The sequence below is a fragment of the Gymnodraco acuticeps genome, unplaced genomic scaffold, assembly GCF_902827175.1.
Source record: "Gymnodraco acuticeps unplaced genomic scaffold, fGymAcu1.1, whole genome shotgun sequence".
NCBI lineage: Eukaryota > Metazoa > Chordata > Actinopteri > Perciformes > Bathydraconidae > Gymnodraco > Gymnodraco acuticeps.
In genome coordinates this window covers 3,380,597-3,407,975 of record NW_022989755.1, presented here as the reverse complement: position 1 = coordinate 3,407,975, position 27,379 = coordinate 3,380,597, and the positions used below count along the sequence as shown (strand labels likewise).

The 27,379-nt window shown below is 42.7% G+C and overlaps 1 protein-coding gene across 4 annotated transcripts in view; it reads left to right on the top strand.

The window, feature by feature from the left end:
- Nucleotides 1-27,379, top strand: part of LOC117544253 (inactive ubiquitin carboxyl-terminal hydrolase 54-like) — a 56,583-nt gene that overhangs the window by 15,503 nt on the left and 13,701 nt on the right. For all 4 annotated transcript variants that reach the window (XR_004568662.1, XM_034213153.1, XM_034213162.1 and 1 more), the window contains 10 exons: nucleotides 4,374-4,466; nucleotides 14,165-14,299; nucleotides 15,105-15,218; nucleotides 15,704-15,786; nucleotides 17,525-17,630; nucleotides 20,222-20,368; nucleotides 23,504-23,653; nucleotides 24,434-24,626; nucleotides 24,870-25,052; nucleotides 25,396-25,615. Coding sequence is in view for 3 of the 4 variants with exons in the window: in XM_034213153.1 (XP_034069044.1) it covers nucleotides 4,374-4,466; nucleotides 14,165-14,299; nucleotides 15,105-15,218; nucleotides 15,704-15,786; nucleotides 17,525-17,630; nucleotides 20,222-20,368; nucleotides 23,504-23,653; nucleotides 24,434-24,626; nucleotides 24,870-25,052; nucleotides 25,396-25,615 (1,424 nt within the window). In the remaining variant the exon portion in view is untranslated. The remainder of the gene's footprint in view (nucleotides 1-4,373; nucleotides 4,467-14,164; nucleotides 14,300-15,104; nucleotides 15,219-15,703; nucleotides 15,787-17,524; nucleotides 17,631-20,221; nucleotides 20,369-23,503; nucleotides 23,654-24,433; nucleotides 24,627-24,869; nucleotides 25,053-25,395; nucleotides 25,616-27,379) is intronic.

Sequence of the window (27,379 nt, the reverse complement as noted above, 5' to 3'; positions counted from 1 at the left end):
TAACTGTACACACTACGCTTAGCCGCTATTCCATAACAGTGACTTTTGGCCACAGTTGCTGCTAATCATTAAAGGTTTTTTGACAGTTGAGGTCCCTCAGGGCAAACATGGTCTCTAACTTCGGCTTGTTTTTGGCTCATCCAATTGTGATGTGTGTTGTACCAGAATGTCATGTTGTGGTTATTCACTCAGAAAAATATGTTGACATTGGCCTGGTGGATTTGTTCGGTAACAGCATAACATTGCGAGAAATCTGCAAACATGGCAACATAGCAATCAAAACTAAAGATAATTCTTGAATTAGCGCGGTATTAAATATTCTCCTTAAAGCTTTTTATCTCACACTTTCCTTTTGTCTCGACAAACAATGAGACAGGAACTCCTCTCTTAAGACTACTACAGCCAATCAAATACCGGCTTTTGTCATTACATGAACATCAAGCAGCTACAAGATAACATACAGATAAAAACATGGTAGAGTCAATTTATATTCTGTGTACGTTTCCATCACTTTGTAAGTTAGTTAATTATATATGGTACTTCCTAGGTAATTATCATTTTAAATAGCCAAATATGGAATCAAGCTCTAGCCCTAACTGTATAGGGGTTTGAGTTGAATAGCTATCAAAAATAGCAATATCAGCGATATCCTTCTACAGTGATAGTAAAATAACTTATGTCTTCATTGCCGGGAATTTTTTACTGTAAACAGAATTTATTTTTGTTACAGTGATAGTTTCCTTTCTCTGAGATCCTCCTGCGGATAAAACGAGAGGAGTTCAAAGGGAAGGGAGGGAACAACAAGCGAAACAAATGGAAGGAAAGCAGAGAAAGAGATAGACGTGGTTAATAGGAGGAGAAGAAGAGATGGATCTGATGGAGAGAGATGGGCATGGAGAGAGTGTGCCCTCCTTGTGGCTGCTGCAGTGCTGTGCAGGACGCCCATTCATCACGACCAAATAAACTACAGAGAGAGGAGGGGCAAACAGAGAGGGGGGGGGGGGGGAGTTAGAACGCATACACTAGTGTCAGCATGCAGTCTGTCATTCTCCGCCCCCTTCTTCCCTCCTCACCACTCACACACACAGTGCAGACTTGTATTGCTAAGGTTGCCTCACATATTGGTTTTGTGTGTGTCTTGCGTGCATTTAGACCTGTGCGTACTGTAAGTGTGTGTGTGCTGCAGAGAAGCCTCAGGGACAGTGTTCTGTCAATATTATCTTTCAACATACGGAATGAATGTAGTGAGAGCTCTTTCCTCTAATTACGCACCATGCAGACCTCTTCTCTATAGTTTCAAAATGTCTCTTTTCTGTTGTGCTGGTAGATTTCTGTCTCTCTGTCCCACTGGATCTCTCCATCTGAATATACACAAAGTAGAAAACACACTCAGTGGGATATGCTGGAGAAATAATTAGCTACAAATGGTTGAAAGCAACACAGCTGCATCCAGGGGTGTTGATTCTCTGTAACCATCTCACTTTATACAACGGGAGTTAAAAGTTATTAATTATTTTCTGTTTGAAGCTTCGGAGTAGATTTTTACCCTAACTCTACACATTTGGGTTACTTTACAAAGCATTTAAAGGTAGACAAAACATCAATTATAGTCATGAATAAACAAAAGAACAATAATTTACTACAGTGCTGACACCAGGATGGTAGCATCATTTTTCTAATATGCAAATGAAATCAAGAAGGCTCAAAACTAAATAATTTGGCTCCCTGAACTGAAAATATATCAGAACAGCACATTTCCAACATGTGACTGAATGTAAACAATGGTCTGTTATTCTGACTGAGATCTCACATACACAATGTATTAAGATCGCACATTTTCCTTTTTTTAAACACTGTAAAAATAAGCTTTTTCCTTCAAAACTTTACATCACTCGCTCCGTCAGTTGCTATTTCTGACTGCTGTGCACCCAGAAAGCATGTTGTGTTACTATGGTAACTGGCAACCATGAGCTGTCATGTCACCAATCTTAGCGACGGCACACTGTAACTAACAAGATGCTTTTTATATCTGTTCCAAGACATGAGAGTTGTAGCCAATGTAAGTAAGTCTTGTTTTAATGCTGTTATAATAAACGTTGTTACAATGGTAAGATAAGAACATATCAATAATTATCTCAATCTACTGTACATCAGTGGTAACCAAAATATGAACTTACCAAGATAAACATGCATTCTTTTAAAAACGGAAATACGGTGGCTGACAGTCAAACACGTTACAACGGTCCAGAACACTGCAATTAGGAGGAATGCACTGCAGTTTCAAAAACTATGCAAATAAAAAACTGCCGCTTGTTGATATTCGGAGATTTAGAAGTTGGCCAACTGTGAAAATGTACGTTTTATTGGCATATTTTAACGATGTGATCGCTTGATTCCTAATGACATCTCTGCTTGTCTAGCTGACATCTCTCAGTGGATGTCTGCTCACCACCTCAAGCTCAACCTTGACAAGACTGAACTGCTTTTCCTTCCGGGAAAAGATTGTCCCACTCTTGACCTAACAATCAACATCGGCACCTCTGTTGTTTCCCCGACTCAGACTGCAAGGAATCTGTGTGTGATCCTAGATAACAAACTGTCCTTCACTGCAAACATCGCTGCTACAACCCGTTGCCACAGATACACGCTTTACAACATCAGGAGGATACGTCCCCAGCTGACCCAGAAAGCGACGCAGGTTCTGGTCCAGGCTCTCGTCATCTCACGCCTAGACTACTGCAACTCCCTCCTGGCTGGTCTACCTGCATGTGCCATCCGACCTCTGCAGCTCATCCAGAATGCAGCTGGGGGACCCTGATGTAAACAAGACGAAAGTCTTTCTCTGGTCTGCATCCCCTTAACAATTGTATGTTTTGAGCTGTACTGTACTGTACCCAATATACAAGCTGTTAATAAACTTTTCAATCAATCAATCAATCAAGCTGCCCGTCTGGTCTTCAACCTTCCTAAATGTTCCCACACCACGCCGCTCCTCCGCTCCCATCACTGGCTTCCAGTAACTGCTAGAATCCACTTCAAGACAATGGTACTTGCGTACCATGCTGGAAATGGATCTGGCCCTTCCTACATCCAGGACATGGTTAAACCGTACACCCCAGCACGTGCACTCCGCTCTGCATCAACCAAACGGCTCGCTGCACCCTCGATGCGAGGGGGACCCAAGTTCCCATCAGCAAAAACACGTGGGTTTGCTATCCTGGCTCCTAAATGGTGGAATGAGCTCCCCATTGACATCAGGACGGCAGATAGCTTACACACCTTCCGGCGCAGACTGAAAACTCATCTCTTTCGACTCCACTTCAAGCGATAGAACTATTAACAAAGAACTGCTAACAGAGCACTTATATACAAATAAAGGACTGGCTTATCTAAAGCCAGTTGAGTAGCACTTGAAATGTTTGGCTCTATGAAACCTGATGTACTTATATGATTCTGTTTTCTTCAAGGTTGTGTCTTCCTGGTCGAATGCACTTATTGTAAATCGCTTTGGATAAAAGCGTCAGCTAAATGTAATGTAATGTAATATTCTTGCAGATCTGCTGTAGCTAACGTAGCTAAACAAATCATTAAAAAATATACTGACAAACACGAACAGATATGAAACAGAATAACCCTGAGTGACAGTTGGCCAACTTTATAATCTCCAAACGTCAACAAGTGCTCCTGTCCCAGCTGTGTGTATCACTTTTTAGTGTCCCCGTTTCCGTTGTGTTTTGAGCTACTTGTGTTTTTTTATTCGCAGCATTTTGAGTTTGCAGCGTTTCGTTTTATGCAGCGCTTCAGTAAACGCTGCACATGTTTCGTCAAGATGGTGAATGTTTTTTGTAAATGCTGCGTGTGTTTGTCGAGATATTTCTTCATTTGTTAGTGTTTCAGAATTTGTGTGTTTTTTATATGCTTTGTTTTTTAAACTGCAGTGCTTTTCTCCCAATGGAAGTATTTTCGGCCGTTGTAGCGCGTTTGCACCAGGTTTGCACCTGTCGGCCACCATACTCAAAGTTCAAGCAGGAAGAAAGCAACATCATGTGAAAGAAACAAGTTGCAAACCCTTAAGAAAGTTAAAATACTAACTATTACAAGTTTTGCCTGGACTGTCCTTTTTCTCTTTGAAGCACACCGGATGACAACTCATCCATAGGACTGACGAAACACAATTACACATTTAAATATTAATAAACTGCTGTTACTGAGAGAAAAAAGACAAAAAAAAGAGAGAGGAAGGCGACCAACCAGTGAGACCTGGGACAAAACATCTCATCAATTGTAGCTAACTAAAATAAACAATATTATTATTATTAAAAAGTAAATACAATTCCTTTTATTTGTGAATAAATGTGTGTTTTGTCTCTCAGGTTCTGTGGCATCTCGACATCTTCCGCAGAAGCTTCCGACAGCTGACCACACACAAGTGCATGGAGGACTCGTGTATCTTTTGTGCTTTAAAGGTATAACACACTCTCTCTTTGTTCTCTTTTTACTGTAGTGGCCATTACTCTGCTGTGTTGGCGGTGACACAGTGGTTATCTCAGTTTTTCTCCTGTTGTCAGAAATGTAAACCAGACGGTCGTTACTGAAGTGGTGTACCTCACTTATGAGGTACTTTGCTTAAGTGTTTCCTTTTCACTTCCTACATTTCCTCCGACACATATCAGGGGGATACACGGTGCTGCATTTATCTGACAGCTAGAGTCGGCAGCTTTTCCCTCCTTTTATTCTTTTATTCCATCTTTTTGTTTGGATACCCAGAGGTACTGTTGGAGAGACCTATCTCCTCGCAAACACAGCTGGGGGGGATTCTTGCATGGTGTTATGTAACTGCTGAAAACAATACCTTTGATAGTTGTTTAAAAAAGCAGAAATAAAAGAGCTTTTGATCACAAACATTTCAATAAGTACCCGCTTCATTACATTACATTACATTACATTACATTACATTGCATTTAGCTGACGCTTTTATCCAAAGCGACTTACAATAAGTACATTCGACCAGGAAGACACAACCTTGAAGAAAACAGAATCATATAAGTACATCAGGTTTCATAGAGCCAAAACATTTCAAGTGCTACTCAACTGGCTTTAGGTAAGCCAGTCCTTTATTAGTATAAAAGTGCTTCGTTAATAGTTCTAACGCTCGAAGTGGAGTCGAAAGAGATGAGTTTTCAGTTTGCGCCGGAAGATGTGCAAGCTATCTGCCGTCCTGATGTCAATGGGGAGCTCATTCCACCATCTTGGAGCCAGGACAGCAAACCCACGTGTTTTCGCCGATGGGAACTTGGGTCCCCCTCGCAGCGAGGGTGCAACGAGTCGTTTGGCTGATGCAGAGCGTAGTGCACGCGCTGGGGTGTACGGTTTAACCATGTCCTGGATGTAGGAAGGGCCAGATCCATTCGCAGCACGGTAAGCAAGTACCAGTGTCTTGAAGTGGATTCTAGCAGTTACCGGAAGCCAGTGAAGGGAGCGGAGGAGCGGAGTGGTGTGGGAGAATTTAGGAAGGTTGAAGACCAGACGAGCCGCTGCATTCTGGATGAGCTGCAGAGGTCGGATGGCACATGCAGGTAGACCAACCAGGAGGGAGTTGCAGTAGTCTAGGCGTGAGATGACGAGAGCCTGGACCAGAACCTGAGTCGCTTTCTGAGTCAGCTGGGGACGTATCTTCCTGATGTTGTAAAGCGTGTATCTGCAGCAACGGTTTGTAGCAGCTATGTTTGCAGTGAAGGACAGGTTGTTATCTAGGGTCACACCCAGATTCCTTGCAGTCTGAGTCGGGGAAACAACTGAGGTGCCGATGTTGATTGTTAGGTCAAGAGTGGGACAATCTTTTCCCGGGAGGAAGAGCAGCTCAGTCTTGTCAAGGTTGAGCTTGAGGTGGTGAGCAGACATCCACTGAGAGATGTCAGCTAGACAAGCAGAGATGCGTGCAACGACCTGGGTCTCTGAGCGGGAAAGGACAGAATTAATTGGGTGTCGTCAGCGTAGCAGTGGTAAGAAAAACCATGCGGGCTAATGACTGATCCGAGCGAGTTTGTGTACAGGGAGAAGAGGAGGGGACCAAGAACAGAGCCCTGAGGGACCCCCGTAGTTAATTGACAAGGGTCGGACTCAGACCCTCTCCAAGTCACCCTGTAGGTAAGGTCTTTCAGGTATGAGGTGAGGAGGGAAAGTGCAGAGCCTGAAACTCCAAGTTTTTGGAGAGTGCGAAGGAGGATCTGATGATTCACCGTGTCGAATGCAGCAGACAGGTCCAAAAGGATGATGACAGAGGAGAGGGATGCAGTTTTGGCAGTGTGCAGTTCCTCCGTGACAGCAATGAGAGCAGTTTCTGTGGAGTGACCTGCCTTGAAACCAGACTGGTGCGGATCCAGAAGGTTGTTCTGATTGAGATAACAGGAGAGTTGTTTAAAGACAGCGCGTTCAAGTGATTTAGACAGGAACGGGAGGAGAGAGACAGGCCTGTAGTTTATAACATCAGACGGGTTGAGAGTGGGTTTCTTTAGGAGAGGGTTTACTCTTGCCTCCTTGAGACTGTTTGGAAAGTGACCAGAAGTTAGAGAAGTGTTGATGAAGTGGGTGAGAAACGGTAGAATATCAGGAGCGATAGTCTGAAGGAGGTTTGAAGGGATAGGGTCCAGAGGACAGGTGGTAGGGCGGGCAGAGGTAATGAGGGTAAGAACCTCACTTGGAGAGAGAGGGGAAAAGGAGGTTAGTGTGTGGGTGGAAGGAGGGTCTGGTGACCCAGCGGTGAGTAAAGGTGAGTCAGAAAAAGAAGAGCGAATATCATCAACCTTTTTTTCAAAGTGGGTAACAAAGTCGCTTGACAGAAGTGAGGAGGGGGGGGAGGAGCTTTTGGAGGGTCCAAGAGGGTGGAGAAGATGGAAAATAGTTTTTTAGGATTGGAATAGGAAGATTGGATCTTATCTTGAAAGAAAGTGCTTTTTGCCTGAGAGATCGAAGCAGAGAAAGAGGAGAGGAGAGCCTGATAGGTTAGGAGGTCGTCACGGTGTTTGGATTTCCACCATTTCCGCTCTGCTGCCCTAAGGACGGTTCTATTAGCACGCAGTGCATCATTTAGCCAGGGAGCAGGAGGGGACTGACGAGCCTGCCGAGATGTGAGAGGACACAGCGAGTCCAGAGTGGATGAGAGAGTAGAGAGGAGAGTTTCTGCAGCAGAGTTTGGAAGCAGGAGTTGGAAGGGAGGGCTGAGAGCACCGACGAGGCAAAGGTAGAGGGGGAGAGGGAGCGAAGGTTACGGCGGACAAGTGTAGGATGGGAAGAGATTAGTTTGTTATGTTTGGAAAGGGATAGAGAGAATGAAATGAAGAAGTGATCGGATGTGTGGAGCGGGTTTACAGAGAGGTTAGAAGTAGCGCAGTTCCTTGAGAATATGAGATCAAGGACATTGCCAGCTTTATGAGTCGGTGGGGACGGAGACAGTGAGAAAGCAAAGGCGGTTAACAGAGATGTTAGTTCGTCTATCTTCCCCGTCTGGAGGTTGAAGTCTCCGAGAAGTACAGCGGGAGGACCAGTTTCAGGGATGAGTGAGAGGAGATTATCTAATTCCTCCAAGAAGTCCCCCAAGGCGCCTGGTGGACGGTAGAGAACAACAATGGTTAACTGTATAGGATGGGTTACTGTGACGGCATGGAACTCAAAGGTGGAAGGAGTGAAGTTAGGTAGCTTGAAGAGGGAAAAGCTCCATTTGGGAGAGAGCAGGAGACCAGTGCCACCTCCTCTGCCAGTGAGTCTGGGCTTCACTGATATACTTCTGACAGTGAACATAGAATTTACATAAAATGAAGTTTAACTGGCTTATGATAATACCTGTATATCATTTATTACTGACCACTCACCATTACTCATTATGTCTCGTCGTTTACTTTTTTCGTACCCTTTTTCTTCATTTGTAGTATGACACGTTGAGGAAGTGTGACATTTGTGGCAGGGGAGTTGGGCGTCGTCTCCAGTTCTTAACATACAGTGTTAAAAAAACAGCGGTAGTATGATTGATAGTGTTATTTCTTCTCATTGATGGTTTAATTTTCCTTTAACCCTTGGTTTGCTAAACCTTGTTAAGACTTGCACGAGACTCACTGCCTAACAACCTATCCTCACAAAAGTTTTATAAATGAAGGGTTACCAACTAAACACAACTTTAAAATGTCCTCCCTAAACTCAACACATGCGCCGAGACATGCATAAATGTTTATTAATTTGCTAAACTACAGTACAACACTTCACTACAGCACTACAACTACAACAGCCCCAGACATAACAGTGCAGTGGGAAATACCAAAATAATGTTTAGTTATTATGATTTTTTAACGTTTAATCACGCTATAACTAATTAAAACTGGGGGTTGGTTTGGTTTGATTTAAAGGATTTACTGACATGATCCGAGCTTGTTCTGAATTTTCGGGTCATCCTACTCCTTAGGTTCCTTTCTTTGTTGTATCACCTCCCCTTTCCTTCTACCCTTGTGCTCTTCCTATTTTGTGTCCTTCTTCCTCTTTATAAACTCTTGTTTCCTTTATCAAATTACTCTCATCTCCCTCAAAATTAGTATTGTTTCCTTTTAACCATTTGAATGCAGGACTTAGGGAAGTTTATCCCTGTTGTCTTGCTTTTATCTCCTTTCTCCATTTTGTCACGCACTATGCAACAGATAGTTTTTCCCTCTGAAGAGCTGCGTTACAAAAAGGTTTTAGAAAGAGCGCACAGTCATGGCCGTATCCACCATTGAGGTCACCGAGGTCCGGACCTCTGTAATATTTTCCGAGCTGTGTATAACAAAACTTGTGAAATAATTGCACTAAACGGGGTTCTTTGTAGTACTTCCATTTACTGCCGATGGGGGCGCTGCATAACTACGTAGCCTCGATTAATGCAAACCGAAGAAGATGACATGTATCAACAAACCACCGCAGCCCGGACTTGTACCGGAGCAGCGGAGGAGTGATGAGGTATCTAGAGATCTGAGTCCAGCGGGCTGCTTGTGTTTCTGCTCATCAGGACATCATATGAGCAGCAGATCCTGTGTGAACGCTCTACGTTAGTCAGTGGACGTCCGACAACATGCACACTAACTTATATTGCAGCTACAGGCTATACTTTGGTTTAAATTGCGTGAATAAACTAGCTAGAGAGCTAAAGCTAATTACATTCATCCAATGTCAGAAGGATTACCTTTTCAAACGTATAATGCTTTTCTTTCATTTCAATTTGAGTAAAACATTGAAGATATAACATTGTATTGTTTTCTTTTTACACTGACTCAGATATAATGAAAAGACGTCAGTCGAAGCTCAGCGTTGGTAAGGAAGAGACAGGACAGGCAGAGAGAAATAGAGAGAGAGAGAGAGAGAGAGAAATAGAGAGAGAGAAAGTGATGGAAGTCAGGGAGGAACTGCAGGTACAGTCACACAAAATAATGTATGCTTAATAACCCTATCTATTTATCTATCTGGTTTATCTATAACAATAGGCATACATTTTAAACAACATACATCTATTGCAGTTATGATGTCATAATAACATACAATTGTATAAAACACAATTTGCTTACATCTTTGTTCTCTTTTGAGAATCAAACAAAACAGATTTAAATAAAACAAAAAGTGCAAACAAACAAGTGAAATTAACTAAATTGCTGAATTGCTTTTAATTCACTGGCAGGAGCGACAAGTGAGGAGGAGCAAAAAGTGAACAACGAGGGAGAGATTGAACAAAGAGAAAGAGTAGAGGACAGAGAGAGTAATGAACAGGAAGAAGACAGAGAGACTAAAGAAGATAGAAGAGAGGGTGCAGGTTATAGAAAGGAGAGAGACATGGAAAATGAATGTTGATAATGTGTTGTGATCATTTTAGCCTCTTCTGCGTGTCCAGATCATACATAGTAACAATCAACTGATTCTTATGCATTACACTTTCAAAAATAATTGATGCTGACATTGTCAGCCCACTGACATGGTTTGAAATCAATATATTATCCAATGTGTGACCCCCCACAGGACTTAAAAAGCACCTAACGAGATCATGAAAATCCCAAAAATCTCGGGGGGTATCCCCCGAACCCCCCTAACATGTTTGGACCTCGGTATTTAGGAAATCCTGGATACGGCCCTGCGCACAGTGTACAGTTTTATAGCTTTTAGTCTCAGGTTGAAGCACTGTTGTGTTCCTGCAGCTGCTGATGGGAAGTAACCACACAGCAGATGAAGATGATGAAACTCTGGTAATGAACGAGCCTTATGCAGCTCTGTTCCAGCCATTTGTTGCATCAATGATGACAAATTTGTGTCTGAGTGAAGGAAAGTGTTTTTTGTAATGTACTGTGTGTGTGTGTGTGTGTGTGTGTGTGTGTGTGTGTGTGCGCATTGTGGCGTGGGCTCTGCTGGCTCAGCGCTTTCAGTCAGCCAATTAATTACAGAGAAGCGCTGGAGACAGAACAGTAGAACACACACACACACACACACACACACACACGTGCAAGGAACAAGTAGAGAGAAGAAGAAAAAGAAGAGAGGAGGAAGTGGGATAGAAGAAAAGAGAAAGATGAATGAATGTAGGAGCCGGTGTAGATTGCTCCTGTCTCACACACACTACACACACCTCCCTCTCTTACTCCCTCATCCTTTCCTGTTCTCCTCCTCTCCTCCCTCCCTCTCTCTGTAGGGTATATTCCCCCTCCATTCTCCTTGGCGCATTGCTGCAGTCAGCACAGCCACCATCACACACACACACACACACACACACACACACACACACACACACACACACACACACACACACACACACACACACACACACACACACACACACACACACACACCCACACACACACACACACCCCTTCTCAGTGCGACTGCATTACCTTTCCCATTGCCAACACACTCACAGACTGAAGCCTATTGTTTTATAATACTCAATCTGTTCAAAGCCATCTCGCTTCCAAAATGACAATTGTGGGTTCAGAATTTTCTTAAATAACCAAAGACAAAAAAGGGATATAGAACTAGAAAACAGAGTAAAGAAGAGGGTCCGCAGATAGGAAAGGTTTTGAGTAAAAAGAGGTTAAGTCAAAGCAGTTACAACTGGTGCTTTAACCTGTCTCTGTGGGGGATCTATAGTAGAGAGGTCATGGTAGCTAGTTGGATGTACAAAAGACAAATATGTTGGATTTATGCTACTAAATCACGAGTGATATTAGTGGAGTTGCAAAGAAGTGAGCTAGCCAGACGGCTGCAGCCTGCTGCTGAACTATTTATCTTAGCGGTTTGAGGCTACGTTAGCCGCTACTAGCATAAGACGCGTACATCTCCGACGGGAATGCAGACATCACGTTTTGGAAAGAGAGGAGAAAGCGTGGAATAAAAAACACGACGCTCCGGTTGTTCTGCAGCATCATATTTGATCATGATTTCTTAAGAAATATTAGCTTTAGTCGAGTTAAATTATTGTCAGTTTCAACAAAGTTAAAATGTTATAATATTAGACAAGTATTGAAACATCCATAAAAGAAAATTCCCTCTCCCTTAGGCCTACTCAGTAACTTCAGGTAGTCAATACACTAATCAAAGTGTAATAAAGAAATAGTCATTCTTGCTTATTTACAAGATGTATTCAACTTTCTGCTAAAGCTCTGTGATAGATTTCACACTGCAACTAAAACGGACCAGTGTGGATACAAAAAACCACAAGTCCGTGCTGATGAACTGTTAGAATATACGGTGTCCCTTAATAACATGTTTGTCAGCCTTCAGGACACCGAGCACCTGCTGCTTTTCACTCCAGTGATTGAATCACCGTGGTGACATAGACCCAGCAGAGCACTATCTAGTATCTGCTGCTCCGAAATGTCAGGCGGACTCGTGTTTATTTCTGGTTTGGGCTGTTTCAGTTTGGGTCAAAAATAATCGCCCGGCTTTTTCCAGCTGAGAATTCTCACCAACAAAGAATTAGGTCATTTTTGTCCGTTGGCAATTCGGAGGAAGTTATCCATGCTTTTATCTCTCCCTATTTAGACGTCTGCAGGTCTCTTCAGTTCAGACTCAGCCGAAATGTACACACACAGCCAGACAGTCATCTCTAACACTGTGTTGTTTGGTACTTCTTGTACTAGGCTACTAAACCTCATTTTACTTTTGCTATTACTGCAACTACTGCCACAACAACGATAACCTCAAAGTATTCAGAGACCACGAACCTCCAACAAAGCAACACAATAAAATACATTATTACAATTACAATTTTAATAACAAATCCAGATCAAACTACATACAAAGTCTTGCTGTTTAGGAGAAATTCTAAATCCTGTGAAGGAACATAATACCTTTGTACAAGGATGAATTGTGCAAAAAAAACGTTTAACAATGCATTTAAAATACAAGGCTTTTTAATATGAAAGGCATAGACATTGGCAAGACATTGTTTTAATAGTTGATGTACCAAATGTATACATTCAGTAAAACATTTCAAAAAAGTCGCTTCTCGATTTTGAGGTTTAGGACAGTTATTCCCATGTTGTTCATGGTTTGTCGTGTCTTAACCCTTTAAGCCACATGAGCATCCCATCATCTTTTTGTGGATAGTTTTACCTCTTCAGAATTTATTCAAATGACAAAATCTGAGAAACTTACAGAAACCCAAAACTTCTCACCTCTGACAAACCCTTTCCAGTAGACATTGTGCTAACACTTTATAAAGTCCACATTTATAATGCATTATGAGGGATGTGATTGTGAGAGATTACTATGTAATACATCTTGGCGTACATAATAGTCGCCTCTGATCCACCATAGATTATTTTGCAATGGAAATGCATTACACTTTACTCCCCACCCACAATGAAACATGCATTATCATCTGTAAATGAAACTGTAAATCCATCAATATGTACTTTACTTCACTTGACCCATGCACCATTAAAGCTTACTGTGAGTCCTTACTACAGTTGATTGTTGGGGTGTGTACAAGTACGCATCATGTATTTTAAGCCCTATCAGTTAAGCTCTAGTTTACAATAAAAAGCATCAATAAAGCACTTACTTAGAAGTCACATCTATAATGTTTTACGACTGTTGATTGAGTGCATTAGAAAACATAGTGGGTGTATATGGCTGAGGCTGTGGCTCAGTGGAAAATGTGCTGGACTTGGAATCAGGGGGTAGCAAGTTCGAGTCCCACTGCAGTCAGCATGTCGTTGTGTCCCTTGGAAAGACACTTCACCCCAAATTGCTCCTGTGGGGATTGTCCACAGTACTGAATGAAGTCTTTGGATAAAAGCGTCTAACAAATGACATGTAATGTATATGAGTAATGAAGCCATTGTAATTCACTAGAGATGGTGTTACTGACATGACTTCATTATAATGGGTCACATGGAAGCAGGAGCTTCAATGTGATATGGTTAAAACATGAGCACATGGTGGATTTAGCCACTCCAACCACCAATTACTGCGGTTAAAAGTCCTTCTTGACTGAACTAACATATACGCGTTATGTGGTTTTTTGATTAACTAACAGGAAAAACAAAAAAGATCAAAAAGAACCTCCTTGGCAGCGATAATTGTAATATCGCTTGTTCCTACACATGCAAATGAAGCAGCAGTATTAGGGCAGAGCAGGAAACACAGACTGGCCGTACAGTATTTTCTGGGACCTGTTGAGGCTCTGCCCTCAAAACACACTTCAGTGGCCTAGCTTTCAGTCCGAGCAGTCCGCTGCAACAGTTTGCTTCGGTTTCTATTTTATTGCTGCAAAGCGCTTCGAAAGCTGTTTTGGTCGGAGGAAAAGTGCTCTACAAACACCATCTATTATTGATACGGTCTGATATCGAGGCCAGCTGTGGCGTTGGTTTGAGTCCGGTCGGGGTTTGTTGTGCCCTGACAAGTTGACAACTAGGATCTGTGTTATGGGTCAGTTGAGAGAACACCACTTCCAATTTAAAATGTATTCAGAGAGATCTGTTGCAGTATGAGAGAAGTAAATATTCATGTGTGCATTGACACACCCACTGTACGTTTCAACTCCAACAATGTATTCCTGGAAAAGCATTTATGGCACATTGTATCTCTGCAGCAGGGAAATAAAGATGTAATGGGTTTCTATATATATGTGTGTGTGTGTTGTGTGAATGTATGTTTTCAGAGTATCTTTGCTCAGTTCCAGTTCAGCAGTGAGCGTGTACTCCCATCAGATGCACTGCGGAGCGCTCTGGCCAAGACTTTCCAAGACGAACAACGCTTTCAGCTGGGCATCATGGACGACGCTGCCGAGTGCTTTGTGAGTCTGAAACACACGCACACACGCACACACACACACACACACACACACACACACACACACACACACACACACACACACACACACACACACACACACACACACACACACACACACACAGGTTGCCTAAAGGCTTATGTGGGTGAGCAAGACTATATCTCATGTTTTCAGTGTGCTGAATGAAGCTATGGATTATGTTTTCAGTTATTTGCTTAATTAGATGGAGATAATAAGGTGAAGAACAAGATGGGAATGATTCTTATAGTATTTAAGGGACTGAACAAACCATATAATTTATTTAAAGGTAAAATCATGATCAAGTATAAGTCGCTTTTTCTTAAAGCAATACAAATCTCAGCTCTTCAGCTCGCAATAAAAATCTCAGACCTTCCTGTTGCTTTTTCTCCAACACTTTCTTTCTGCCTTAAGGAACTCCACCGTGTGTGTGTGTGTGTGTGTGTGTGTGTGTGTGTGTGTGTGTGTTTTATATGTGTCCACGGTTGGCGCTCCCTGATCGATTGGTAGTAAATGTGTTCAGTCAGGGAATCCGTAGGTTTCTTATGAAATATAGATGCTGCTCCCACGGTCAGATTAACAGGAGCACCAACAGAGAGGAACGATCAAACCCAGACACACACACACACACACACACACACACACACACACACACACACACACACACACACACACACACACACACACACACACACACTCGGTACATATGTATACAACATAATCAAGCAAATATGCCAACTGACCAAACAACACACACACATTAATTGATGTTTCTTTGTGTGTGTCTTAGGAGAATCTCCTGATGCGTATCCACTTCCACATCAGTGCAGAGAGCAGAGAGGACATCTGCACAGCCAAACACTGTATACCACACCAGAAGTTTGCCATGACTCTGTTCGAACAGGTAGGAAATAGTTCAGTCACTTTAACAAAGAGATGGGGCATGAATAGACAAAATATCGTGATATGAGACTAGATACTGTCTTAGATTTTGGATTTTGATATAGTGTGAAAGTGTTGTCTCTTGCTGGATTTAAAAGCTTCACTACAGTAAAATGATGTAATTTATCTGAGCTTACCGTACTGTAATAGCTGTCCATTTATCTACAGTACTGATGATTCATATTAAAAGTGTCATAAGTAAATATTTTGTGAAAGCACTAAAAGTCCACCCTCAAATGTATGACAACATCAATATCTAGGTATTTTGTCCAAGATATTGTATAATCGTAAAATTATATCCTATCATTTGATTTTCTCCTTCCTGCCCAGCACTACTTATATGAGTTGGTACATGTTTCACTTTTGGGACTTTCATCAAATATTTAGAAACATTTCTGAAGAACAGGATGTCCCGCTCTGAATCTGACGGTGTGTTTGTGTTTGCAGTGTGTGTGTAACAGCTGTGGAGCCACATCGGACCCCTTGCCCTTCATTCAGATGGTTCATTACATCTCCACTACATCCCTCTGGTAAGACCACACACACACACACACACACACACACACACACACACACACACACACACACACACACACACACACACACACACACACACACACACACACACACACACACACACACACACACACACACACACACACACACACACACACTGCAGTAAATCTGGCAGCTAGCTGAGGCTGTAAAGGAAGGTACAGCGTGTTCTCTTCTCCCCTGCACGGGTCCCTGCTGAACACTGAACTGTGAGCGCACACATGCACACACACATTATGCACAAAGACACACACATCAATTTTCATGCATTAGCAAAAGCAGGTAAGCTTTTGCATAATATGTCTTGAAGGTAAATCCTCACACAGGAGAAGCATCCTTAGAGCTGCAAAAACGTGCACACGCGAGTCAATGAAAGAAGGAACAGGGGAAGTAATCAATCAGCTGTTTGATTCAGTAGACCCAGGGGGCGACATAAATCTATAAGTGTAACAGTGGATCGGAAAGGCTGCGAACGAGAGGGAAATAAGAGGATATATTACTCCATATCCCTTTTGGAAATTGAACACGGCAGAGGAAATAGAGGCATGAATGGGGGGTGAAAGTACAAATAAACACGCTGTGTGGAGGCAGTGGCGGGGCACAGCGGTGCCGCCGCTCTCTGTTTGTGCCTGTTAGCACTGCCAAGCTATTTTTACCCTTTAGTGGAGCCTGTTGTTTACAGTCATGATTGCCAAATATGCAAAAGTCAACATGAGTAAGATAATCAGAGGGCAACCGAAAGACAAACAAAATTCAGTTCCATGCCCAATTCAGATATGAGTAAACAAGAGGACAAGTGTGGTGTTTTGTTTTTAAACTGCGTTCTCAGCCTCGCATCTTCCTGTACATCTGAAGAGGAGAGGTCAAGCTAGGGGTTAACATGGAGTGAGTGAGAGAGAGAGAGAGAGCATACTGTAGGAGAGGTTGAGTTCATTTCGGGCTAATGGAAGGGGTGAGAGGAGGGGAGGAGAGGGAGGAGCAGAGATTTGGATGGTTTTTAAAAATCGTTATTCTTAAAGGAATACTTCACCAGAAGAAAGCAATGCTGATTCATAGCACACATAATCACGTGCATGCATGGTACGGAGCTGCAGGCGCGCACAGGTCCATTTTGTATTCACGGATTATCATAATGTTGTTTGAGTTTGTCCTTGAGAGGACAATCGTTCTTAAAAGGGATAAATGCAGCTCAGTGTTAAAGTATCATTAAGCCTGGCTGAAGGAGATTGTCTCAAAAACAGTTTTGAAAAAAGCTTTTTTTCAAGAAATTATGCAAGCTGTAGATGAACTTTAATACAAACTAATGTTTCTGTTCTGTTATTGCTCCTCGTGAGGCAATCTTCTTTTAGCAAGACCTCTTTAGGAAGGTCAAAGATCACACAATATTATGAAACTTGCTCACAGCCTTAATGATTGTATAATCTAGATTTCCTTTTATTATTTTCCCTTCCCTTTATTTCCTTTTATTAAAGCAGATGAGAAAAAGCCTGCGGGACTGACTCAGAGTACATGTGTGGGAATAGTTGCCTAAGCAATATGCAAAGCCAAATGAACAACACATTGTAGGATTAATAGATTTTCAACAGATATTCAGCCAGGGACACCAAAGGAAATGAAACAATTGCCTGCAAATTACTGCACGGTATTGAAACAGAGAAAAAAAAACGATCGAGTTTTAAAGAATGCTGTGTGTGTGTTTGTTCCGTTCTGCAGCAACCAGGCGGTGAGGATGCTGGAGTGCAGAGAGAAAGCTACACCGGACATGTTCGGAGAGCTGCTCCGCAACGCCAGCAACATGGGAGACCTGCGCAACTGCCCTGTGAGAACACACACACACATACACACACACACACACACACACACACACACACACACACACACACACACACACACACACACACACACACACACACACACACACACACACACACACACACTTTAAAAACAACAGTGTACAAAATATAAACTGCTTTAAATATTTATTTGGACCACTCTTCTTTTTTTGTGTGTCATCAAATATGTAAAATCAGAAAATGTCTTCTTTCTAATTTGGAAAGAAGGTCCCCCCCCCAGAAAATAGAAATCCCATTTTTAAATATAATTTGCAGCGTAACCGTTGGTAGTTTTGTTGTTCTGTGTTAATCAGCAGCTCATTTTCTTTTCCTTTTTCTTTCCACTTGCTATTACCGGTAGCTTTGTCTGAGTTCTCGTCATCGCCGTCCTTCACAGTTTATGATCAACATTGTCTTGTACAATGATATCAAAAGAAAATGTAATTGTGCTGGAAACAATCGCGTTAAAAATACTCGTCCTGAAGAATGTGAGCATTTTTGAGTAAAAATCGGCTAAACAAAAACGATGAGCTTTAGATACTTTGGCTGCTGTTCTGGAGAGAGAGAGACAGAGAGAGAGACAGAGGTGTAGGATGCCTTTGTTCTGCCTGGTTGTGTTGTGCTGCCACATGGGAAGGGGCTGCGGCTGAAAGCATCCAGCTCGGCCCCGCTCTCTGCCAAAGTGTCCCCACAAAGAGCCTCTTCAGCCGGGCCCCTTCACAGAGCAGCAGCTCCACCAACACTCCGTTAGATCGTTCACGAGCCACAGTCCTGCGGGAGTCTCACCTCTGTTTATCTTCCTCCACTTGCAGCGCTGATCTTTCGTTAATACCACATCGGGCCTTGCACAAACACAGTGAGGGTATTTGGATGGGAGCGAGGCTGCTGGGAGATACTGTAGAGTGGGAGGATATTTGCTTTGTGCAAAAGAGTTGACCCAAGACTCTCGGCTGAAGTTCTAGAGTTTAATTTTACAGTTATTTAAAGTAAGCTCATATGTGTTTATTCTATTTGATATATAGATGCTGTAGTGGAAGATTTTGTTTACCACTTTATAAAGTAGCTACATTTAAAATGGTCAATATTTTTATTAAAAAGCAAGACATAATTTGTTTCCAATCCTTTTCTAACTCTAATTACTTTGATTCCTAAATTAGAACATAGTTCACATGAAAGATTTCTGCTTTTTTGTATTTTTTTGTTTTCTTTGAACTGGTTTAAAAAAGGCAGGGTGTTTATTTTTTCAGTGGTTTCACATAAAATCATAAACCAATAAGGGTTTAGCATTTCATAGGATGTAGGATATATAAATAGGATTACAATCCAAACACATTTGGGATTGTTTTTTAAATGCTCCGTTTGCTCAAAGTAAAAGTATGGAAGTAAAAGTTAAGAGGAGTGGGAGAGAAACTCCCTCAGCAGGGAACTTTGGGATTTTAGCCTTTGCAGACCATTTCAACAAACTACAGCAAAGGGAAAAAGCATAATTGGGCCCCTTTAATTTGTGCTTTAAACTAATATATTTAGATAATATGGCTATACTGTTGCCATACAGCCATGTTGTTGATCTTCCAGAGCCAAACAAGTACATACAGTATGTTTTCATACCGCCTCTGTGTAGATGTGTGGTGGTTCAATTTTCACCAATCCTACATCTGCCTCCTCAGCATCTTCATTGATAAAGCGAGATTGTCTCTTTATGTCAGTGCTGTATGGAGTCGTGAGGAATCATAAGCACAAACATTTCCCTAAACTTGTTATATTCTGCTGTGAAGAATGCCACGATCAGCATTCTGGAAACCTACAGCATCCTCTGACCAGCAGCACTGTTATATAACTCACTCTCTCCTGGAAAGGCCTGCATGGCCACGGCAAAAAAAGGGAAGAAAAAAGGAAAGTAATCTTTGCATATAACCCTCGAAGCTGAGACCACACTGATCAGCGTTGTTGAAGCAGATCTGTTTGTACGATCATGTGATGATGAGTGATATTGTCAGCGGCTTTTCCCAGCAGTGAGAGCTCACTGAGGCTGCGTGTCCTCAGCTAGCGGATAGCCTGTGTCTCGGTGCTCTGCTGTTTTGGCTGAATTTAGAAGCAGACCCTGGCAAAATACCTTCCTGCCATCTCGGTGCCAGCGCAACACAGCATGCCGCCCACAAAGGCAGAGCTCTGTGTGTGTGTGAGACTGTTGTGTTTGGCAAAGTGTGTGGTTGCCAGGGTGTTCTCAGGCTGTTTCCGAGCACACTCTGCCAGCACTGCATGTGTGTGTGCGCGCTTGTGTGTGTGTGTGTGTGTCCACCAGCTCTGTGGTGGGTCATGACTCAAAGGAAGGATTCAGAACACACGGTTCTGAACTCAACAGAAGGCTCAAGGGACAAATACAACTCAGCACAGCGACGCTTTCCTCTCTTACATTCCTTTATCTCTCAACCTCATTCTCAGTTTATTCGTGTGTGTGTATCTGCATGCATCTCTGCCAAATAAAGGGATGGTTTTAGCGACCACTGTGACACTAACACAGGATGAATAAACCAGTTTGATCACACGCCCCTCTTCTCTCTCCCTCTCCCCCTCCCAGAGTAACTGTGGGGAGGTGCTGCGTATCCGCCGGGTGCTGATGAACTCTCCAGAGATCGTGTCCATCGGCCTGGTGTGGGACTCGGACCACTCTGACCTGGCGGAGGACGTCATACACAGCCTGGGAACCTGCCTGCGTCTGGGAGATGTGAGGGGACCACACACACATAACACGCACACACACATAATACGGTCAATAAATACATTAGCATATGTTACACATGTCTCTGAGAGCAGCCAAGCACGTACACCCGAACACTGACATAAATATAAATAAACTACCACTCCAAAATAAAATATTCTGCCACATTTTTTATTTATCCTCTGTTCTCCTAATAGATATTTTGTTGACATACAATAACATAACCGTCCTTGTTTTTTGGTAACATTTGTCAAGTGAAAATATTTCAGATATTTTTAATTAGACAAATCCATCAAAAAAACTATAAAAACTCACCAATGGTTATCAATTTATTAAAAGAATATATATATATATATTTATAATTCTTCAAAATCTGTGTTATGGGATGACCAAGCAGAAATTATTAGAGTCCAGGTGCTTCTGTGTATCAGATTTTACTCATACTTATATATTTGGGTTGAGTTTGGTCCACAAGACTTCTGAGAATATTTTACTTTTAGAGAATAAGTTCTCTAAGGAATAAGGATCAGATTGTACCCTCTTTTTTATATTTGATCATTTTGGTTCATGAGATTTTCAACAGCAAGTCAAATGTGGACCTTCAGACCACAACATATTAAAAGTACTTTTTTGCTGCAAACGCTATAGTTACGTTTCCGTCTTAATTCCCATGGACATCACATTCAAATAACATGGGCCAAATTGACTCCCCTTAAAATATTTTAGCTTCTTAAACCAGATTACAATCCTTTTTTTCCCTAGGCTTTAGGCTTACTCTTACTTATTACATATTTTCTGCGTGGGAAGTCGAGTACCGCAGGCTACGTGATATGTTAAGTTTAAGTGCTTGAATCGTGACGAGTGGCAATGATATCTGATGTGGCCTTGCTCCCATTTCATGAATGGATAATTAGTTTTTTCTTCCTGCCTGTCATGAAAGGGAAGAAAAAAAGAAAAAAATTGGTCTTCTATATTAAAAATGTGCAACATAGGCAGGGCTTTCTATAAAAAAATAAATGACAGGACCTTAAGACGGCTCCTGTAATCACTTGAACACAGACTTTTGTCTCAGCCGGTCATGGTATACATTTTTTATTTCAGCACATCGGCTACACAGAAATGCCAATATTTGTTTATACAGTAAATAGTTGAATATTCAAATAAATGCTGATCCACACTTAACAACAGTCCTCCGTTGGCACACAGCTGAACTCTCCCCCTATGGAGAGGGCTTAACACTTGACATACTTTTACAGGCATGGACGTCATATAGTGACATAGGAAGTGGATATCAATCTGATGGCTTGATGACGCAGGCAGGCTAGAACAAATATTTAATTTAATAGTTTTTGGGTTAGTTGGAACTCCAGAAACCCTGATGTATTTTCACACGCAGGAAAAAGTATGATTAATATTATATTTCCTCTCTAAATAAACCAGAAACTTAACCCCCATATCAGAGGTGCAAATACCCGAGGCATGTTGAAACACACACTAGTGGTCCAGCATCGAGATATAAACACTTTCAAGGACACACATATACTACTAGAAAAACACAGTTGTGTAAATGTGTTCAACACTCAAATACACACTTAATGACAATCATAAATACAGAATACAACCATGTGCATGCGTCAGAGGCCAGGAAACTCGACCAATCCCGTTGCAGATCACACTGAAATGAGAAATTATAACACACGCCACACAATGGAACACCTGACTTCCATTATTCTGTTAGAGCTTCTGCTTTCACACCTCTCACATACACACACACACACACACACACACACACACACACACACACACACACACACACACACACACACACACACACATACTCACGACCCCTGATACTCTGTGTCATGACTGAGTAATGTTGATGCATTTTAATACCACTGTAACATCTCCAGATGCATTCTGAAGCGATACCCATGAATAATGGATCAGTGAATATGACTATGTGTTACAATGAGTCAAGTTCTTCCCTCTATCTTCTATCTTCCCTCTCCGCCCGCCGCCGCTTCCCCTCGTTATCATCCCGCGGTTGCGAGATGAAGCTAGTTGTCAAATACAAATCGGAGGCACAATCTATCGCATTCTCTGCTTTTGTCTGCGCGTTCAAATCAGCGGAAGTGAATCCATCTGCCTCCTGAATCCCTCATCCTCTTCCACTGCTTTCACTTTCTCTCTTTGTCTGTCCTGAGATTTCTCTCTTCTCAGCTTCCCTGGTACACTTTCATGTTCTATCCCTCCTCTATTAGATTGTTGTAGTCCTGAAACGATTCATCTTTTACAATAAATAGATAACATTAGGTCATTTATCATAGCACTTGCTGGATCCAACTTCTAAAATATGAGGATTTTTGTTTGGTTGTATATTGAATGTCCATGAGTTTTTAGATTGTTAGTAGTGTATGGCTGCAAGATACGAGGAAGAAAGGCAATGTGGTTGAACATTGTTGGATATTGTCCTAATGACTTTACCTGGGATAAATAAACAGATACGTTTACTCAGGTCTTCTGCTTGCAGTATGCTAAACAAGTGCTTGTTGAAAAAACAAAGGGAAATATACTCATTAGTTTCCTAATGATACTAATCAACTAATACAACAACAAAAATCAGAGAAAGCCTTTTGTTAGGAGTTTAAAGGAAGTTACTTTTATCTATGGAAATTGTGTGTAAACTTATGAGGAAGAATTGACTTAATAAGGTGATCCATAATTAGAGTAGTTGTTGGTTGCATTCCTAGATCAGTGAGTAAGGATATGCTTTTGCAGCAGCATGTGAATAAAGGGCAGAACACAATAAAATAGAATGATACAGAAGGTCATGGTCTTAAACCCCTAACTTCTATCCCATTGCACTGCCTACGTAAGATGTGCAAAGCAGTAGTCTTTAATGTCAGGTCTGTCCATCATTTCTGCATTAAACTGCAGTATAAATGTGTATCACTGTGCAGTATGTACAGTATACAATGAGAGGAAAGTGAAGTATAACTGTATACAGCAGATGAACCAGGTGAGCAAAAATGTGCTTGTATTAACATTATCTCCCCCCCCTGCTGCACACCTCTCTTCCCTGCATCCCTCCCTCCCTCCCTGTCTCCTCCCCTCTCTCCCTCTCTCTCTCTCTCTCTGTAGTTGTTCTACCGTGTGACAGAAGAGAGGGCTCGCCAGGCGGAGCTCTACTTGGTGGGCATGGTGTGCTACTACGGCAAGCACTACTCCACCTTTTTCTTCCAGACCAAGATACGCAAGTGGATGTACTTCGACGACGCCCAAGTCAAGGAGGTGAGACACAGTTTGGAGGCTGCATGCTGCAACACAGGGAAGGGGGTGCTGCTACAGTATCTGCTGCATCTCCAGTTGTGCCTGCGAGTGCAGCTGCGATGACAAGAACTACGCTGTGTGTTAGTTCCACTGCTGCATGGTCAGCGGGGGCAGCTCGCGATTGATTATGTGTTTGAATGTTTAATCCCGCCCTTTGTTTTATTCTTGCCGCAGGTTTATGTGCTAGAACTGGTCTTATGGTGCAGTACTTCATGATTTATCTTCTATAGGGCTGGGAAATGATATACAGTATTGAGGAAAGCCGGGTTAGTTTGTGTCAAAGTGTGATATAAAGTGTCCTTGACCCTTTTATCAGTCCCAGTGTACACTTTGGCATATTAGGTTATTGAGCTAATGGAAAACTGTGATAATATGTTATCAATAAGGACACAGAGCAGCACAGTGTGTGTTTGACCTTCTGGTTTTGGTGGAATATGCGTAATGTTATATCCTAATACAGATAGATGTTCTTAGATGTGTGTGTGTGTGTGTGTGTGTGTGTGTGTGTGTGTGTGTGTGTGTGTGTGTGTGTGTGTGTGTGTGTGTGTGTGTGTGTGTGTGTGTGTGTGTGTGTGTGTGTGTGTGTGTGTGTGTGTGTGTGTGTGTGTGTGTGTGTGTGTGTGTGTGTGTGTGTGTGTGTGTGTGTGTGTGTGTGTGTGTGTGTGTGTGTGTGTGTGTGTGTGTGTGTGTGTGTGTGTGTGTGTGTGTGTGTGTGTGTGTGTTGCCCTGCTGCACCTCCAGATCGGCCCTAAGTGGAAGGACGTGGTGTCTCGCTGTATCAAAGGCCACTATCAGCCCCTGCTGCTGCTCTACGCTGACCCCCGTGGGACGCCGGTGATACTGCAGGAGAGCTCCAACCCCTGTACCAGCTCCAACCCACAGCTGGAGCTCCAGCACTGCAGCAGCAAGGCCGGTTACGACAGCGAAGACTCTGGTACAGCAAAGACGACACACTCTGCTACAGATCAGATTACTCAGTGTTTATCATCCACGCGGGGGGGCATGTGAGGTTACAGATTTAAAGCCCTGACCTTCAACCCTTTAATCCAACTTCTGCTTTTCTACTGCAGAGCTGGAATTTATTTTCCCTGCCCTTTCACTGTAAACATATGGAGATACAGGATTAACGAAAAGGTAATCCCTCTTTTTTAACTTAAAATCTTTTTTTCTATCTCAGGTCGGGAGCCGTCTATATCCAGCGACACTCGTACTGACTCTTCCACGGACAGCTCGAGTCACCGCGCCACCCGCAGCCGATCCCTCCACCAGTCCACGGGAAGCCACCTCTCCAGCGAGTCCCAGACCACGGTGGTGTGTAATTACGACATCGGCACACCGCAGCACGGTGCCGACGCTGGAGGTAAAACTGCATTTCAAATCCAGTTGTAAAGTTACATATACAAGTTAAACTAGAAAACATTGTTAGCATTGTTGGCAGCGCCAAACAACTGCAAACACACAAGGGACTGCAGTGTTTTCAGGGAGAAAGTACTCAACTGCGGTACTTGTTTGAGGTACAAGTAAGAGCAATTAGTGGTAATGAAGTGCTGTGTGCTTCTCCACTGCAGTCTCTTTAGGTTATGCACCTCCATACTGGTTATTCTCCTATTTACTAGCACTGTTGCCTACATAATTGCCCCCCTGTGGGATAAGTACAAAAGTTATTGGATTTACTTGTTCTGCCTTTCTTCTCCCACGTTCAGAGTCAGCAGTGGAGGGTCCTCCCCGCCCTTCCTCTCCTCCTCTGCAGGAGTACAAGGAGACGGCCGTCTTCCTCCTCTCCTCCCGCCGGCCACTCACCTCCTCCTCCTCCTCGTCTCGTCCCCTGTCCTCCTCCTCTTCGTCAGGAGTCGGGGGCTGTGAGGGCGGGGTTGGGGGCCCCCACTGGGAGGATGAAAGCACCAGCAGTGAGAGCAAGTCCAGGTACTGCACTGCTGACGCACACAAACACATCTTACTTACAGTAAGACCATCTTGAATTCACATTAAAACGGTGTAAAGTTGTATTTTAAATGTTCTCATAATATCATAAGATAAGAGGTACTTTATGGATCCCAAATTGGGAAATGTTTGCGTTGCAGCAGCTTAAAAAACAAAACAAGGCATTGTCTGAATATTAAGTTATTCTAAATTCAGTACACCATGCAGTTAATATGAGATGATAAAAGTATTCAAATCCTCCTTTTATTGGGGGACTTTAGTATTTTCCAACCTGGCACATATTTCCCCATGATTCTATGTCTAAGTAAAGAATGGGGATTACAATGTTTGCAGTTGGTCCAGTATTGAGCGAGTACACTGCAGAGGGCATTTTCAAAACAGAGAAGTTCAGAAATCAGTGTTGTATTGTCAAAATCAGCTTAAGCTTCAGCCATGACACTGAACATCTTTAAGAAAACACTGAACTATGCTCCAAGTAGGGAATGAGTCCTTACCCCAAGTGAAGGAGTTCAAGTATCTCGGGGTCTTGTTCTCGAGTGAGGGAACAATGGAGCGTGAGATGGGTCGGAGAATCGGAGCAGCGGGAGCGGTACTGCAGTTGCTTTACCGCACCGTTGTGACGAAAAGGGAGCTGAGCCAGAAGGCAAAGCTCTCTGTCTACCGGGCCATTTTCGTTCCTACCCTCACCTATGGTCATGAAGGATGGGTCATGACCGAAAGAACGAGATCGCGGATACAAGCGGCCGAGATGGGTTTTCTCCGCAGGGTGGCTGGTGTCTCCCTTAGGGATAAGGTGAGAAGTTCGGTCATCAGGGAGGGACTCGGAGTTGAGCCGCTCCTCCTTCGCGTCGAAAGGAGCCAGTTGAGGTGGTTCGGGCACCTAGTTAGGATGCCACCTGGGCGCCTCCCTAGGGAGGTGTTCCAGGCACGTCCAGCTGGGAAGAGACCAAGGGGTAGACCTAGGACCAGGTGGAGGGATTATATCTCTTCGCTGGCCTGGGAGCGCCTTGGGATCCCCCAGTCAGAGCTGGTTGATGTCGCCAGGGAAAAGAAAGTTTGGGGCTCTCTGCTGGAACTGCTACCCCTGCGACCCGACCACGGATAAGCGGGAGAAGATGGATGGATGGATGGATGAACTATGCTTTTTGTACTCCAACACACCAAACTCTGACAACACAAAATCTCCGTCACGGTTGCTATTTCGTCTTCTGGTATCAACGTCATGTGACACAATGACAAACTCACCGTATCAAATAAAAAGTGGACAAACGTTTTTTTATTCCCCTGTAGAGTCCTTTCTATAATCAGTCACTTATTATAATAATCAGTGGTAAAACAATGTAATGTATGTTAAAGTCCTGCATTTAAGACCATACTTAAGTTAAAGTACTTTAAACACAAAAAGCGCTTTGAAGTATAAAAAGGATTTGTTACTTCGGTATTGTTTTTGCATTAAATGGTTAAAGCTCTGCGTGGGTGGACTGACTGAGCTCTCTATACCCTCTATAATTTGTTTTTAGTAGTTTTCAAAAGTCGAGGAACTTGTATTTTGGTGGGATATCATAGTATTCTTTCCACTCCTAGAGTCATGCAATATACAATCTAGATATGGTACGGTTTAGCATTGTATTGTGGTTTGAGATAAAGCACACTCACAAGTGATACAAAATCTTGGTAGTGATTTTAAAATACAGGAAGTATCATGTATGACAAAAAGCAGACTCTGCTTTCTTCTGCTTTTTTAAA